General features: G+C 40.4%; 2 protein-coding genes across 2 annotated transcripts; one reads left to right on the top strand and one right to left on the bottom strand.

The window, feature by feature from the left end:
- Positions 1–983: 983 nt before the first annotated feature.
- On the top strand, positions 984–1,511 carry LOC137872961 (acetylcholine receptor subunit alpha-like; the record flags this gene model as incomplete). Its single annotated transcript, XM_068711500.1, has 2 exons — positions 984–1,055; positions 1,269–1,511. Coding segments are annotated over 2 exons (315 nt in total), but the record flags the coding sequence as incomplete, so codon positions are not given.
- A 3,395-nt stretch (positions 1,512–4,906) lies between these two features.
- Positions 4,907–8,827, bottom strand: LOC137872634 (coagulation factor XI-like). The gene is made up of 9 exons (XM_068710949.1): positions 8,719–8,827; positions 8,454–8,610; positions 7,778–7,887; positions 7,117–7,279; positions 6,817–6,935; positions 6,594–6,726; positions 6,304–6,410; positions 5,369–5,528; positions 4,907–5,160 (listed from the first exon to the last, which is right to left on the bottom strand). Exons 1-9 carry the CDS (start codon positions 8,777–8,779, stop codon positions 5,007–5,009), a joined length of 1,164 nt encoding a protein of 387 aa, XP_068567050.1. The 5' UTR covers positions 8,780–8,827; the 3' UTR covers positions 4,907–5,006.
- Between the last annotated feature and the right edge of the window lie 7,795 nt (positions 8,828–16,622).

The following is a 16,622-nucleotide window of genomic DNA, read 5'->3' as shown; positions in this document are numbered from 1 at the left end:
GTGCAGATTATATTTTGTCCTGAAATCTCTCATGAAAATCTTACTTGTTTTTGTTTATTCTGTCTTTTTCTGCTTCTATCAGGATGAAGTTAACCAGATTGTGACCAGTAATGTTTGTCTCAAACAGGTAAATGTGACTGTTGAATTCAGGAAAAACAGAGGGTACGTGGCGTACCCTGCAAGTATGTAGATTTAACAGGATTTGGAATAGATCGTCTTTTTATACGTACAGCCAGTCAAGGTTTACAGTTATTTTTATGGAATTAAAGTAATGCTCACCTTTGATTATCAAAAAAAGAGTGTTTCTACACACAAATTTCCCTAGAAATGAATGCTATTAAAGTTTTTACCATGTGACACCCAAAACACAGTTACTCAATTATTATAAATCATATATTTTATCAATGAATCTGCATTTTAGTTTACATATAGATCTAGTTGCAACTGGTAGCCCATTATCATGTATTTATATGCTTTTTATTGGTGAATATATTACACAAATAACATCACAAATGAATGATATTTGTTTCAACAAGTTAAAATAGAAAGAAGGGAGGGTTTATGACATGGTGACTGCTGGAGGTTACAAGATTTGTATTTCTTCTGCTGTGATATATAGAGTACATGACAACTTGTATTTTCACAATGTATTCATTCTGGGAATAAAAACAATTAAACTTGGCTTCATCAGTACATTAGTAGACAAAATGATCTCAAGTTTCCCTGATTTTCACCCCAGCAATGGCTCCATGTGAACCTGAATTGGAATCCAGATGAATACGGAGGCATCAGAAAGATCAGAGTCCCTTCAACCGACATATGGAAACCAGACCTAGTGCTGTACAACAATTAAACACACACTACTCAAACTCACACACACACACACACCTGTTCGTCCAAATGCCTCGCATGCTTCCCTCACACTCTCCCTCTGTCCCCGTCTTCCTCTTCCTCAGCGCTGACTTTGCCATCATCCACGAAACCAAAGTCCTGTTGTAGCACACTGGGATGAGAACGTGGAACCCATCTTCAAGAGCTACTGCGAGATCAACCCAGTGAGTGTGACTTAGATATAATATATATATTCACAGGGTTATGTTGACAGATCAGTGTGAAAGCTTGTGTCTGTGGTTTCAAATACTACAGATTTAATAACCATCACTCCTGTCATCAAACTGTAGTTTACAGCATGTAACCCCTAAATATCTTCACCTTTATGGCCCTTTTCTACTGCGGTGCATTACCTCCTATACGCCTCTGTCTTCTAGGACAATGATCGGCCTGACCTCAGTGACTTCATGGAGTCTGGTGAATGCGTGCTGAAGGACTACAGGAGCTGGAAACACTGGGTTTACTACACCTGCTGCCTCGATACGCCACACCTCGACATCACCTACCACTTCCTGATGCTGCGTCTGCCTCTCTACTTCATCAACGTCATCATTCCCTGCATGCTGTTCTCGTTCCTCACCGGACCGGTCTTCTACCTGCCCAACGACTCGGGTACGTAGGCGTCTATTGTAAGCTATTATGTTGAGCATAAGAGCTCTCTAGGAAGCAGTGTTCCTGTGTATGTGTTTGGTGCTTTTATTGTGGAGGATGAGACGGAAGAAGAAAAAGGGGTTCTGGTGAAGTGTGGGAGAAGTGAATAAAGTTGCTGCTGTCTTGGCGCAGATTTCGGAACCCCGTGTTTATTATTTTATTATTATCATAAAGTATTGGCGCAACATTAAGGCTCGGCTACACTATCAATGATTAAATCCCAAAAAAAGAAGTCACGGAGGAAAATGGAGAGTTTAATTCTGCGTGGACGTATTCATTTGCTTTCACTGCCAACGATGCTGGCTTACCTGTATGCTTGAAATTTGGCGAGAAATTAGCAAACAACAAAAAAATGTAATGTTGAAAGACACTTCCAGAACAAGCACACATTTGCTGAAAAGTATCACATATATATATAATATAACTATATATAAAACTTTATAAGCTGTAATATGAAATAGCTTTTGCGGCTCCAGACAAAATTTCTTTGCTGAAAAATAGGGCAAAATGGCTCTTTGGATAGTAAAGGTTGCCGACCCCTGCTCTAACAGAACAGCATTCCGCACAACCTATATGTAAATGCGGTGTTTGTTCAACAAAAGACCTTAACTGAGCCTACAAAAAGTGATACAAGGTATTGAAGGTTGTTCATGCAGTGTTAGAGGGAAAATGGCAGATGTTTTGTTCATCATTATTTCTAAAAAATAACATTGCCATTCAGTGAAAGTTGTCTTTTCATACTAGAGACGTAACATGAAACGTGGATCCTCCCTCGCCAGGGCCTCCGCTGGGGCCAGGGCATCCTCATCTGTCTCCACTCCAGATAACACGGTTGGGCTAGATCAGGGGTGCCCACACTTTTCCAGCTTGCGAAATACTTTTAAAATGACCAAGTCAAAATGATCTACCTACATTCAAAATGCTAAATATCTCTCTCTCTCTCTCTCTCTCTTTCTCTCTCTCTCTCTCTCTCTCTCTCTCTCTCTCTCTCTCTCTATATATATATATATATATATATATATATGTTGGCGTACCTTGAATGAATCCTTATGGCACAATACAATTCTGTACATTTTTGGTCATACCTTACTCTGATGACTTGCACTGACTGAAACTAGCTAGAGTTGCATAGTCCGGACAGTAGCTGCTAGCCAGCCTCAAGCAGACTTCAAATGATCATCAGTCATGGTGGAACGGTGTTTGGACTTAATATTCTTCATGTGGGAAAGGCTGACTCAGATAAATAAGTAGAACCCAATAATGCAGTCAAGAAGGAAGCACATTTCCTCATGTTTGGGTACTTTTCCTCTGTGAGTAAGTTCCAAAACTGTCCATGAGCCCTGGACTTCAGTTGAATGTCAGCCTGTAGTGTCAAAATCTCAACCTCCACTCCAGACGAGTTCAGGTGAAACAGTGTTGTAATTTTTTAATCACCTCAATATCTTCCCGAAATGTGCAGCACATAAATGTAGCGACTGGCTCGAGTAAAGCAAAGTCTTGAAAGCGTTTGTCAAACTCTGGCAGACACTTGTCAATCTGCTCTGTCACTGTCAAGTTGCGCACACAGCTTCCGTTGCGTCTCCAGCTCTGACGCGAGGTTTTGGAAGTTCCCCAAATCACGGCGCTGCAGCTTTAGCTTCTGTAGTAGAAATAAATTGGGAGGATAACTAAATAGCTCGCTGGAGTTTTGCGGTTGACCGCGCATACGTGGTGACCCGTGTGTTAGAAAAGACATGATCTCAGACTGACTGCCATGTACGTCAATCAAGTGGCAAATGCCATGAGGACATCTCATTTTTTTTTAATGGCATGCGATCTACCCCCACCACCTCCACGATCGACGTATTGGGCAACCCAAACGTATTGGGCACCCCAAACGTGGCAACCTGGGGGACGTGGAGGCAAGATTCAGAAATAAAACAGGAGACTCAGAGACAGTAACCATGTAACAAAAAGTGTCCTTTAATAACCAGGTTAGGGTAAAGGGGGATAGGGTCAAACTTCAACAAAAGATTCCTCCTGGTCGGGGTCTTTGGCCTTCGGTCTACACTCAGTCTGAGACAATTCCTCCATCTTGTTTGGGCAGAGCAGAGGAGAGGGGTGAGTCCGCTGAATTGCCTCCCGTCCGCCTCCTGTGCTGAGTCTGCTCAGCTTTTCCCCCTGGTTTGCCACAACAGACATACCTGATACCAGCGGTAGAGAAACTCTGAAAGTACTGGTCCTCTGTACAAGTCCTCTCCACTTCACTTCACAAATTGCAAAAGTCAGAACCCAAGAAATCTACTCACACAAACACAGTACCCCTGGTCACAAAATAGTTAGCTTGTAAATCCACATAAAACCACAACTCTGTGTTCTGATTTTTTTTTCTTCAATAAAAATATGACATGTTCATGGTTAAGGTGCAGGAAGCCATATTTTTCAACTTTATCCAGAGCTAGGCTAGCTGCTAAGCTAAGCTAATTACCTGCTGGCTGGGTGACTGTGGCTAATTGGAAAGCAGGGCCGCCTTTCAATCAGAGGGTCAGAGGTTCGATCCCCGGCTCCTGCTCCACTAGTCTCATGTCAATGTGTCCTTGAGCAAGACACTTAACCCCAAAATTGCTCCCATAGGTGTATAGATAGCTACTCAATTGTAATTCGCTTTGGATAAAAGCGTCTGCTAAATGACTCTAATGTAATGCTTTAGCTTCGTGCTTAGACATGAGAGCACTAAAATAGTTAAGACCACACAAATTAAGACATTGTCAACCAGACCAAAGTTTGTTTTTAAAACGTTCTCTTAGCTAATTATTTGGCAAACATGGTACTTCTCAGCAGTGCACAAGGCATGAGTGTTCAGGAAAGGCAGCGTGCAGATACTATGCTGATTCGTGCGATTTCAGTATTTGGAAATAACGTGACAGACTGTCAATACACAGATAACACAGTGAGAAATACCTCACAACAATACAGTTGTTCTATATACTTCAAGTCAGACTTTTCCCTTCTGCATGCACATCGAAAGTAGGTGAAGTCATGCAAGAATCCCCACTCTGCTTCCACCGTCTTTAATGTGCGAAAAATAACAATAAGCCAGCTGGCATCAGTTTTTTATATAATATTCACCTTGTCCTTATTTCTACCATTTATTGCTATTTACTAAGTAAAGGTACAACTTATTACTGAAAATGTTAAATACTGTAAGGACCTTAATGAAACTTGCTGTCTGTGGTAGATTGTGCTGGTGTAGAAACACACAGATATATTTTAGTATCATTGCTCACCTAAATACTATAACTCTATACTCTTGAAAATGTATTCCTCTTACAAGTGGGCTACAATAAGACTGTGTGAATACTGACTTTCAAATGAATAAAGCAGGTTGAAAGCAAACTGATCTGTTTTATTGCTCTTGCTTACACACAAAAATAAACATCTGCAGCTTGAACAGCAATCAAATGATGCTAAGAACCACCAACAGATCAAGTGCCAATATTGAAAACCAAAGCAACAACATCTGTGTGTGGAGCACTATTCACACAGTTCCTCAGTTGGAAGCCTGATACAACATTGGCCAGTTTGGTAACTTTAGGAGGAGCAGGCATGGTGATGGCACGCTTGAGGTAGCAGCGGCGCCTGGAACACAAGATGAATAACAGCATCTTCAAACATGCACCATAAATACAGCTGTCATAATTTATAAAGAGGGGCTGCAATGGCGTCTGATTAACGATGAGTTAAATGTTTTATGGGTATTGCCTGAATTGTTGGAACAATTGTATTAAAAAACTGGAAAGTATTTGTGTTAATGCGGATTTGCATGCATGCATTAAGATGAATGTACCTGTATTGACTGTCGAAGAAGTTTGTATTGACATAGGTGTAGAACTGGCATGTAGGATCCTCATTACAGGTCTTCAGACAAGTGCCTGCATCGTCCATCAGCTCATAGCGAATGTCATCACCTCGGAAATCTACTCCTTCAAGAGCGACCTTAACCCAGCCTGGTAGCAGAGAGGAACAAGGTTAGACTGCTGCTGCTGCTGCTGGCTAAACTACAGAAATACTTCACCAACAATAAACTGAAAGGATAGAAGAATAAAGTTGATGAATGATTCTAGTTCTTTTGTTAAGATCGCTTTAACCAAATCTAAAATAAGAGTTTATAGTTTATCTATTCATGAAGTGTTAGAGGGAAAATGGCAGATGTTTGGTTTATCATTATTTCTGAAATGATCGAATAAAGTAAAAAATAACATTGCCATTCAGTGAAAGTTGTCTTTTTATAATAGAAACGTAACATGAAAAGAAAAGGTCTGGCTTTGCCACAACGTATTCATCACAAAGGTTTTTCTGACATTCCATTAATGTTTTTAGATTTGGACTTCTAGCACAGTGCTTCGATTGTAATTGTTCTAACTGCTGAGAATAAATAGCGTTATAATGTAAACACAGCATGCTGCCATAAGTCAGTCATGAAAAGCATTCTTCATCCTGAGGGAAGTATGAAGGTGTTTAGTAAAATCATTGGCAGTCCATTCATCATTGTTGAAACAATTTCCTAAAATCAAAAGACAGTTTTATTATTTAAAATTGTTATGATGGATCATCTGGGAACCATGAATGTGTAGAACATGTGTCAATCCAGCCAGTAAATAAATATATAACATTAAATTATTGAATTAGTCAATCCATATAGTTCAGACGATCTTTGGTCTGTGATGGTCTACTGAAAGTGTGTCCTCTCTGGCAGTTTTAGTGTTGATTAATAATACATACTGTTATCCAGCTGACAGAAGCGTGCTGCTGTTCCAGATGTGACTCCTTTTTTGGCTTTGGTAACCATTTCATTTTTGTTGTTCTTCAGGTGACAGTTAAAGTTGTTACTGTAAAAAAAAGAAGATGTCTATTTTTTGAGATTCAAGAAGAGATTTGACGGAAAAGGAGAATGAAATATGTAACCACAGTTAAGATACTGTCAGGTAAGTTGCTGGAACAATGAATAGGCTAATAAAAGCACGTTCTAATTACTCATTGTATTGACTTATTGGAGAAAACTGTTTGTCTACCTGACAAAAGAGAAGAAGGTGCAGACTGGATGAGCAGAGCACAGAGTCTGACAGTGTTCAGGAGACGCAGCAGGAAGAACCACAATGTCATTTCCTGGGATGTCAGTGCTTGGAAAAAGCTTTCCTTCACATGCTGATCAAAACATGGGTAACACATTAAGAAAGCATGCGCAACTATCTGCAGAGTTTATTCCAAATGCTTTTGCCATGACTGTTTGTGTACCTGGTTTCACGTCTTGAGTTATTTCTGCATTGTGGGAGAATCCAGATACTACACCAGTTTTTCTTTCAACAATAGAAGTTATTGGTGCTGACCAGCTGAATTTAAGGTGGCACTTGTACCTAAAACAAAACAAGAAATTGCATAGTTAGGGAATTGGTGAGCCTATGTCGCAACCTTGGTGGTGCAAGAGAAAGGCTTCCCTCTCATTGTTTGAATTAAACCAACTCTGTCTAACAACTATAGAGGGAGCAGATAAAGTTGATTTCGACAGCAGTGAAACATTGTGTGATCCAGTTTTACCTGATCCTCTCTGGTTTGAAGACCCCATTTACAAAAGTAAAGAACTGACAGGCCGGGTCCCGTGTGCAGGCTCTCTGACACTCATCATAGTCGGCTGTGAACAAGGTTTGGTAGTCTGCCCCTGGGAAGTCCATGTTATGGTACACCTGAGGCAGACAAGGCTCTGGCAGACAGAGTAAAGGAGAGTGTGGTCATGGATCAATAGTTAACAGTGTATGTAAGGGTACTTAGAAATATAATAGGTTACAGATTACTAGTTACACTGTTAATTTGATTACTTTTCTAACACGTTTTAAATTAGGTAATAAAGCTAAAAAAGTCCTAATAACATAAACTAAAACCAGGGAGTGTAAACATCAGAACAGTACTTATCACTGATTACTGTCAAACTTCAATTAAATGTTCTTCAATATAACTTAATAATTAAGAACAGAGCAGCAGCTTTGTGTGTTATATTCTACATATTCTACTATATTTGGATGCAACCCTTTTGTAATCGGCAATATTTTGATTCGTAAGTGTAATTTATCAGTAACTGTAACTGATTACATTTGCTCTTACTTTGTAATTAATTACGTAACCTTGTTACTTGTTTGTTACACCCCAAAATTGTAAATTAACAAATGGTTTTCATAATGGTTTAAAATATTAGTGAGCCTACGTGGATCTGAGCTGCAGGGTTTGAGAGAAAACCCAGAGGTGACACCCTGCAGTGGAGTCCTCACATTGGGCTGTTGAGAGGGACTGGTCTTGAGGTAGCAGTAGAAGTGCCTGCAGAGAAGGAGAGATGTTTTTGAGTGTGTGTGTGTGTGTGTGTGTGTGTGTGTGTGTGTGTGTGTGTGTGTGTGTGTGTGTGTGTGTGTGTGAACGGCGGTGGCCTTCAGGTAACGTAAAAACAAGAAAGGCCCTTTGTAGAGCCAGTGTTTGTTCTTCTGGGCTACTGTAGACAGATGTCGGTGCAATATGGTATAGTCCTTGAAGAGGTATAGCTCTCTATGTAGATATAAACGGCTCATTCTAAGGTAACGAAAACACGATTCTTAGTTTCTTCTGATTATACACAAATAAAAACATAGTTATGAATATCATATTTCATTTCTGCCAATAGATTATTCTACACACTGGCCCTTTAAAACTTAAAAAAAAAAAGTAAAATAAAGAGTAAAGTGCATGGTCACAGTTGCATCGAAAACAAATCGTCAAATAACCTTTAGGGCTTAAGCCTTTTTTAAAGATAATACCTCTCATGTACGGTTGCAAAAGAGATTAGATAATAAACTATTTGATTTATTTTGACTTCTGGTATAAATAAGTATTACTTATATTACTTATATTACCAATTGTCTTTGGTCCAGTCAGCACGAACAAAGGTAAAGTAGCGACAGGAGGGGTGCTGAGTGCAAAGCTGCTGACAGTGAGCGGCATCAGGAGAGAAGACAGATTTGATGTCTGCTCCAGGGAAATCTACATTCTCCAGAAGCTGTTGATTACATTCTGAAATAGAAAACACCACACACTTTCACATGTACAAATACACACATAGCCTATACATCATACTACATACTGTATAAGTGATAAAATTACAATACTTGAATGTATTACCTTGACTAAAGGAGAGGCTGCAGATAGACAGCAGGACCCCCAAAAACCAAAGTGTTTCCATGTTCTCAGTTCTGAGGCAAGTGAGGATTCTCTAACCAACAGCTCATTTTTAAAGGGAGTCCCAAACACACTTTGACTTCAGGCTTATTGACTTTTTTAAAGTGTTCCAATGTCTTGAACATCCTTATTGACTTAAAGTCAATAATGATGTTCAAGACATTGAATGTTCCAATATCTTGAACTTCCTTATTGACTTAAAGTCAATAATGATGTTCAAGACATTGGAACAATAATGCAACTGTTTACTTTTGCTCTGCTGACCAAATCGAAATTAGAATTTTGCTGTAGTTTTTCTGGCATGCTGAATCCTGTCTTTACTTTATATTTTCCTTTTTATAACACAATTTTTGATTGAACAGCTTTAATAGCAAAGTATACTTTTAAGCATTAGGTTGTATTGAGTGAAGCTGAAACATTGCTTTGAGGTCTGACCTGTCACCTAGAATGACAAGGGTTTCATTTGCTTTGTTCCCATGGTGAGGGACTGAACAGGTCAGTAAGGCTCTGATGACGAAAGTCAAGGGATCTTAACCCAGACTCTGATTGGAGAAATGTCTTTGTGGTCTTGGTATGAAAACACTGGAAAGTTAATGTTCATGTACTAGACTAAGACTATGCTCAAATATGTTGGCGTAGAGTCCTAGTTATATTCTAATGCCATTAACCCAGGGGTCACAAACCTGCGGCTCCGGAGCCGCATGTGGCTCTTCAGCCCCTCTGTTGCGGCTCCCTGAGTCTACATCCACACTAATAAAAAATATTAAAGTTTTAACAAACAAAAACGATCTCCGTCCACGCGGCGTTTCAGCATCATTTTTGAGACGATCTCCATCCAGACTACGCCTGAAAACGAATATCACGTGACTATTCACGTACACTGGCCAGGCGGGAGAGGCCGGTGTAAACAGGAAGTAGATTGGTTGCTCAAAGCCGCTAACCTGACTTCAGATGGCCGCTCTGTAGGTCTGATAACACCGCTGGACACGCCGCTCGCTAATCGCTACAATCTGCTCAGATTCTCCGGCCAATCTCACGTTCCATTGTTCCCTCACTCGCGAACAAGACCCCGAGGTACTTGAACTCCTTCACTTGGGGTAAGGACTCATTCCCTACCCGGAGTAGGCAATCTACCGGTTTCCTGCTGAGAACCATGGCCTCAGATTTAGAGGTGCTGATCCTCATCCCAACCGCTTCACACTCGGCTGCGAACCGATCCAGTGAGTGCTGGAGGTCACAGCCCGATGAAGACATCAGGACCACATCATCTGCAAACAGCAGCGATGCAATCCTCAGCCAACCGAACTGCAAACACTCCTCCCCACGACTACGCCTCGATATCCTGTCCATGAATACCACAAACAGGATTGGTGACAAAGCGCAGCCCTGGCGGAGTCCAACCCTCACTGGAAACAAGTCCGTCTTACTGCCGAGAACCCGGGCACAGCTCTCGCTTTGGGCGTACAGGGATTGGATGGCCCCCAGATGTGGCCATCTTTATGATTGAACATGGTGTTCGTTATGGACAAACCATGACTAGCACAGTGGTCTAACAACAAACGACCGCTCGGGTTTAGGTCAGGGAGGCCGTTCCTCCCAATCACGCCTCTCCAGGTATCCCCATCGTTGCCCATGTGCGCGTTGAAATCCCCCAGCGGAACAATGGTGTCCCCCACTGGAGCCCCATACAGGACTCCAGTCAGGGTCTCCAAGAAGGCCGAATACTCTGAACTGTTGTTCGGTGCATATGCACAGACAACAGTCAGAGTTTCCCCCCCCATAACCCGCAGGCGTAGGGAGGCGACCCTCTCGTCCACCGGGGTGAACTCCGACGCAGCGGCACTCAGCCAGGGATTTGTGAGTATTCCCACACCCGCCTGACGCCTCACACCCTGGGCAACTCCAGAGAAGAAAAAAGTCCAACCCCTATCCAGGAGTACGGTTCCAAAACCGATGCAGTGTGTAGAGGTAAGCCCCAGATCTAACTGGTAGCGCTCCACCTCCCGCACAAACTCCGGCTCCTTCCCCCACAGAGAGGTGACGTTCCACGTTCTACCCATAGGGCAGCGCACCCGACCCCAGCGGTTTCTCCTGCAGGTGGTGAGCCCACAGGATGGATAGGAGGGGGGTGCCACGTTGCTGCTTCGGGCTGTGCCCGGCCGGGCTTCGTGGCAAACCCGGCCACCAGGGGCTTGCTGTCGGGCTCTCCGACTGGGCCTGGCTCCAGACGTGGGCCCCGGGCTTCCTCCGGGCAGGGTCTCCTAAAACTCTTTGCTTTTTCATTGGGGTTTTTGAACCATTGTTAGTCTGGCCCTTCGCCTGATACCAATTTGCCATGGGAGACCCTACCAGGAGCTCTAGGCTCCAGACAACATAGCCCTCAGGGTTATGGGGACACTCAAACTTCTCCGCCACGTTAAGGTGATGGCTCCCCGGAGAGTAAACTATCAATGGATAAGTCATCAGGGAAAATAGAGAGTTTAATTCTGTGTGGACGTATTAATTTGCATTCGCGGCAAACGATGACGGCTTACCTGTATGCTTGATATGTGCAAAAAATGCAATGTAGAAAGACACTTCCAGAACAAACACACAGCATTTGCTGAATAGTATCACGCTGGAGATGAGAGAAAAAGAGCGATTTCTCAACTGCTGCAGCAAACTCTCCTCTTCATAAGAGTTTGATATTGTTATAACAGGTAAAATAGAAATAAAATAACAAGAATTGTCTTTTTTGTTTATTTTAATAAATACAACTAACCATAATTTTTGTATATATAATATAACTATATTTAAAACTTTATAAGCTGTAATATCAAATAGCTTTTGCGGCTCCAGACGAAATTTATTTGGTGGAAAATAGGGCAAAAAGGCTCTTTGGATAGTAAAGGTTGCCCACCCCTGCATTAACCCATTGATGCTGGGTCTGTTTAGGGTAACGCTCTTCACATAACCTAAAGAAAGGAGAAAAGTTGATGTGAACTTCCAATTACAAATGTATTGCTTTTGTGATTTAATCAACGTACCGAAAACGGAAGAGATAAGCGATGCTTGGATAAACAACCACATCAGCGAGTGAAAAGGTCTTTCCTGCCAGGAAAGGTCCTGGTCCCTACAAGACAGATAAAAAGAGTTAGGCCACATCCATGTGCTGGTGGGTAGATTGACACCCAAGACAGCTGTCAGCTGCATTCATTTGCCATTATACCTATTAACAATTACAATTTACATAAATGTTAGCCATGATGGACGGCCATGCAGCAACTAGCTAAAAAACATTGGACCAGTGCATGTGTGTTTAAAAACTTTGTTCCACTTATTATATGCATAAATCAATACAATGATTCACTTTCTTGCCAATAGTTAGATTTAAAAGTGCTATCTATCTTCTCATCTATCCATTACTAACGTCAGCAGCCACTTAGCTGAATGAAAAAAAATAAAAATAGAAAAGTCTGCCCAAAAGGCACCGAACATTTGCCAACCATCTCTTCTAAAGCTCACTGAGGCATATAGTCGTACGCGGGCAATTTTTTAAATGTAGCTTTTTCTATTCGTTTTGCATTTTTTTGTCCCGTCTTCTAATCAAACCAGTTAAGATCTTTTTTGAGAACCAACCTGGGCCCTGGAATGATTCTACCTGTGTTAACTAACGTGGAAAAAATTATTAATTTCTGGTGACAGTAGGTTGGAGTTTGTTTTCATGTTCCAGCTATCTAATTTTCTGAGTCCAAAATGTATTTTCACCATCCTGTTTTATGAAAAATAAATGAGTATTACTTATTTATGGGTGTACTGCTTGTTTTGTACCTGTTGTCTTTGGTCCAGTCAGCACGAACAAAGGTAAAGTAGAGACAGTTTACAATTTACAATTTGCATGAATGTTAGCCATGATGGACGGCCATACAGCAGCTAGCTAAAAAACATTATTGGACCAGTGCATGTGTGTTTAAAAATGTTGTTCCACTTATTATATGCATAAATTAATACAATCATTTACTTTCTTGCCAAGAGTTAGATATAAAAGTGGTATCTATCTTCTTATCTATCCATTAACTACATACTAATTTCAGCAGCCACTTAGCTGAACAAAAAAAAAAAGAAAAAAAAGTCTGTCCACAAGGTACCATAATTTGCTAACCATCTCCTCTAAAGCTCACTTAGGCTTATAGTGGGCAATTTTGTAAATGTAGCTTTTTCTAGTAAATTTTCATGTTTTCGTCCACACCTAATTAGCATGTTCTATCATTTTCTGTCTAATCTGTACAAAAAACGATTAAACAGTGGCACAAAACCACAACTTGCTATATTTATACTCTAAATAAATTAAATAAGATTGCTGCCACTCTTGTGTCAGGATACTAGATATGAAGCGGGAGCCAGCAGCATGGGGAAACCGCTATTCTGGCTCTGTAAAAGCACGTCTGATTTTACTACAAATTGTGGGACTTACAGCATTAGAGGTGGCAGTAGGTGAATTTTCTTACCTGGAAAGAACCAGGGTAGCAGCATGTTTGTCCGAAGCTAAGCTAACCATCTTATGGTGGCAACTTTATATTTACTATACAGTACCAGTGCTGATTGGGCGAGACTGCCCCATATTTTGGCGTTTTTTGGCCCACAGGACGGCTGGCCAAAGGAGAAGCTGTTCAAACAAGAAACTTCAAAGCAACCGGAAAGCCAAGTTGGTACATGCCTGTGCAGCACCATCTAGCCCAGGGGTGCCCAATACGTCGATCGTGGAGGTGGTGGGGGTAGATCGCATGCCATTAAAAAAAAATGAGATGTCCTCATGGCATTTGCCACTTGATTGACGTACATGGCAGTCAGTCTGAGATCATGTCTTTTCTAACACACGGGTCACCACGTATGCGCGGTCAACCGCAAAACTCCAGCGAGCTATTTAGTTATCCTCCCAATGTATTTCTACTACAGAAGCTAAAGCTGCAGCGCCGTGATTTGGGGAACTTCCAAAACCTCGCGTCAGAGCTGGAGACGCAACGGAAGCTGTGTGCGCAACTTGACAGTGACAGAGCAGATTGACAAGTGTCTGCCAGAGTTTGACAAACGCTTTCAAGACTTTGCTTTACTCGAGCCAGTCGCTACATTTATGTGCTGCACATTTCGGGAAGATATTGAGGTGAAAAATTACAACAATTTTACTTTATTCGATCATTTCAGAAATAATGATGAACAAAACATCTGCCATTTTCCCTCTAACACTGCATGAACAACCTTCAATACCTTGTATCACTTTTTGTAGGCTCAGTTAAGGTCTTTTGTTGAACAAACACCGCATTTACATATAGGTTGTGCGGAATGCTGTTCTGTTAGAGCAGGGGTCGGCAACCTTTACTATCCAAAGAGCCATTTTGCCCTATTTTTCAGCAAAGAAATTTTGTCTGGAGCCGCAAAAGCTATTTGATATTACAGCTTATAAAGTTTTATATATAGTTATATTATATAATATACAAAAACTATAGTTTGTTGTATTTATGAAATTATAGAACAAGAATAAAGACAATTCTTAAAATTGTATTGCTATTTCACCTGTTATAACAACATCAAACTTTTATAAAGAGGAGAAAAAACTTGCTCAGTTTGCTGCAGCAGTTGAGAAATCGCTCTTTTTCGCTCATCTCCAGCGTGATACTTTTCAGCAAATGTGTGCTCTTTTATCTCACAAAAACAGCTTCTTCTTGAGACATCTCACATGAAGATGTATTTTAAACCAGATTTTGGAGTAATACTTCTGATGTAATTGAAATGTCCTTGTAACATATTTTTGCAATATTGTGTGATTAATTAATAATCTTAAGAGTGGAATGTAATGGTAAAAATATGCATAAATAGCTGTGTCCTTGCTCTGAACCCGAAACTTACACATTAGCTATTAAAGGAAAAGGCTACTAAAAAAGTAGCAGAAACAACTATCTGGGAATAACAGCCTATGCTCGTGATATTTTTTGTTACCTTGTGTACCGAAGCTGAGGGAACTCAGCAGAATACAACAAGATAAGCCCTAGGGGGTGTGACTCCCTTAAAGAGATAACAACTGTATAAAGGATATTGAATATTGTGTTTCGTTGAAGGCTTTTTCAACAGACTGCTGTGATACGTGCTCTGTTGTACAATCTTCCGCTTGCAAGCAAATAAACGACAAAACAACTTTGATTCTCATCAAGACTCTGTTTATTTCAATTGATTGAACTACAAATTCTTCTCCCGATTTACATAGAAACTTACCAGAACATCAGTTAAGGTCTTTTGTTGAACAAACACCACAATTACATGTTGGTTGTGCGGAATGCTGTTCTGTTAGAGCAATAGCATTTTTGGAGACACTCTCGTTCACTTTTGTTCTGATAGTTTGATTAGAAGACTGATACCAGTTCACGTCTGTATCATAAATATAAAGTTACTACCAGAAGATGGTTAGCTTAGCTTCAGACAAACGTGGATAAACGGCTCTTTCCAGTTGAGAAAATTCACCGACTGCCACCTCTAAAGCTGTAAGTCCCACTTGTTCGATCTGTAGTAAAATCAGACATTGTGCTTTTACAGAGCCAGAATAGCTGTTTCCCCATGCTGCTGGTTCCAATTTCATATTTAGTATCTTTACTCAAGAGTGGCAGTCTTATTCAATTTATTCAGAGGATAAAAATTGCAAGTTGTGGATTTATGCCAGACATACCAGGAAGCACATTTCCACCAGTTATTACTGTTTCTACAACTTGTTCATTTTACACTTTGGTTTTTGTACAGATTAAACAGAAAATGATAGAACATGCTAATTAGGTGTGGACGAAAACATGAACATTTACTAGAAAAAGCTACATTTACAAAATTGCCCACATACTTTAGAGGAGATGGTTGGCACATTTTGGTACCTTTTGGACAGACTTTTTTATTTTTTTTGTTCAGCTAAGTAGCTGCTGACATTAGTATTTAGTTAATGGATAGATAAGAAAATAGATACCACTTTTATATCTAACTCTTGGCAAGAAAGTAAATGATTGTATTAATGTATGCATATAATAAGTGGAACAAAGTTTTTAAACACACATGCACTGGTCCAATAATGTTTTTTAGCTAGCTGCTGTATGGCCGTCCATCATGGCTAACATTCATGCAAATTGTAAATTGTAAACTGTCTCTACTTTACCTTTGTTCGTGCTGACTGGACCAAAGACAACAGGTACAAAACAAGCAGTACACCCATAAATAAGTAATACTCATTTATTTTTCATAAAACAGGATGGTGAAAATACATTTTGGACTCAGAAAATTAGATAGCTGGAACATGAAAACAAACTCCAACCTACTGTCACCAGAAATTAATAATTTTTTCCACGTTAGTTAACACAGGTAGAATCATTCCAGGGCCCAGGTTGGTTCTCAAAAAAGATCTTAACTGGTTTGATTAGAAGACGGGACAAAAAAATGCAAAACGAATAGAAAAAGCTACATTTAAAAAATTGCCCGCGTACGACTATATGCCTCAGTGAGCTTTAGAAGAGATGGTTGGCAAATGTTCGGTGCCTTTTGGGCAGACTTTTCTATTTTTATTTTTTTTCATTCAGCTAAGTGGCTGCTGACGTTAGTAATGGATAGATGAGAAGATAGATAGCACTTTTAAATCTAACTATTGGCAAGAAAGTGAATCATTGTATTGATTTATGCATATAATAAGTGGAACAAAGTTTTTAAACACACATGCACTGGTCCAATGTTTTTTAGCTAGTTGCTGCATGGCCGTCCATCATGGCTAACATTTATGTAAATTGTAATTGTTAATAGGTATAATGGCAAATGAATGCAGCTGACAGCTGTCTTGGGTGTCAATC

The sequence above is a fragment of the Cebidichthys violaceus genome, unplaced genomic scaffold, assembly GCF_023349555.1.
Source record: "Cebidichthys violaceus isolate CVI_PGR_0920_01 unplaced genomic scaffold, fCebVio1.0.p SCAF_16, whole genome shotgun sequence".
Classification (NCBI taxonomy): domain Eukaryota; kingdom Metazoa; phylum Chordata; class Actinopteri; order Perciformes; family Stichaeidae; genus Cebidichthys; species Cebidichthys violaceus.
This window is presented reverse-complemented; position numbering and strand designations above follow the sequence as displayed.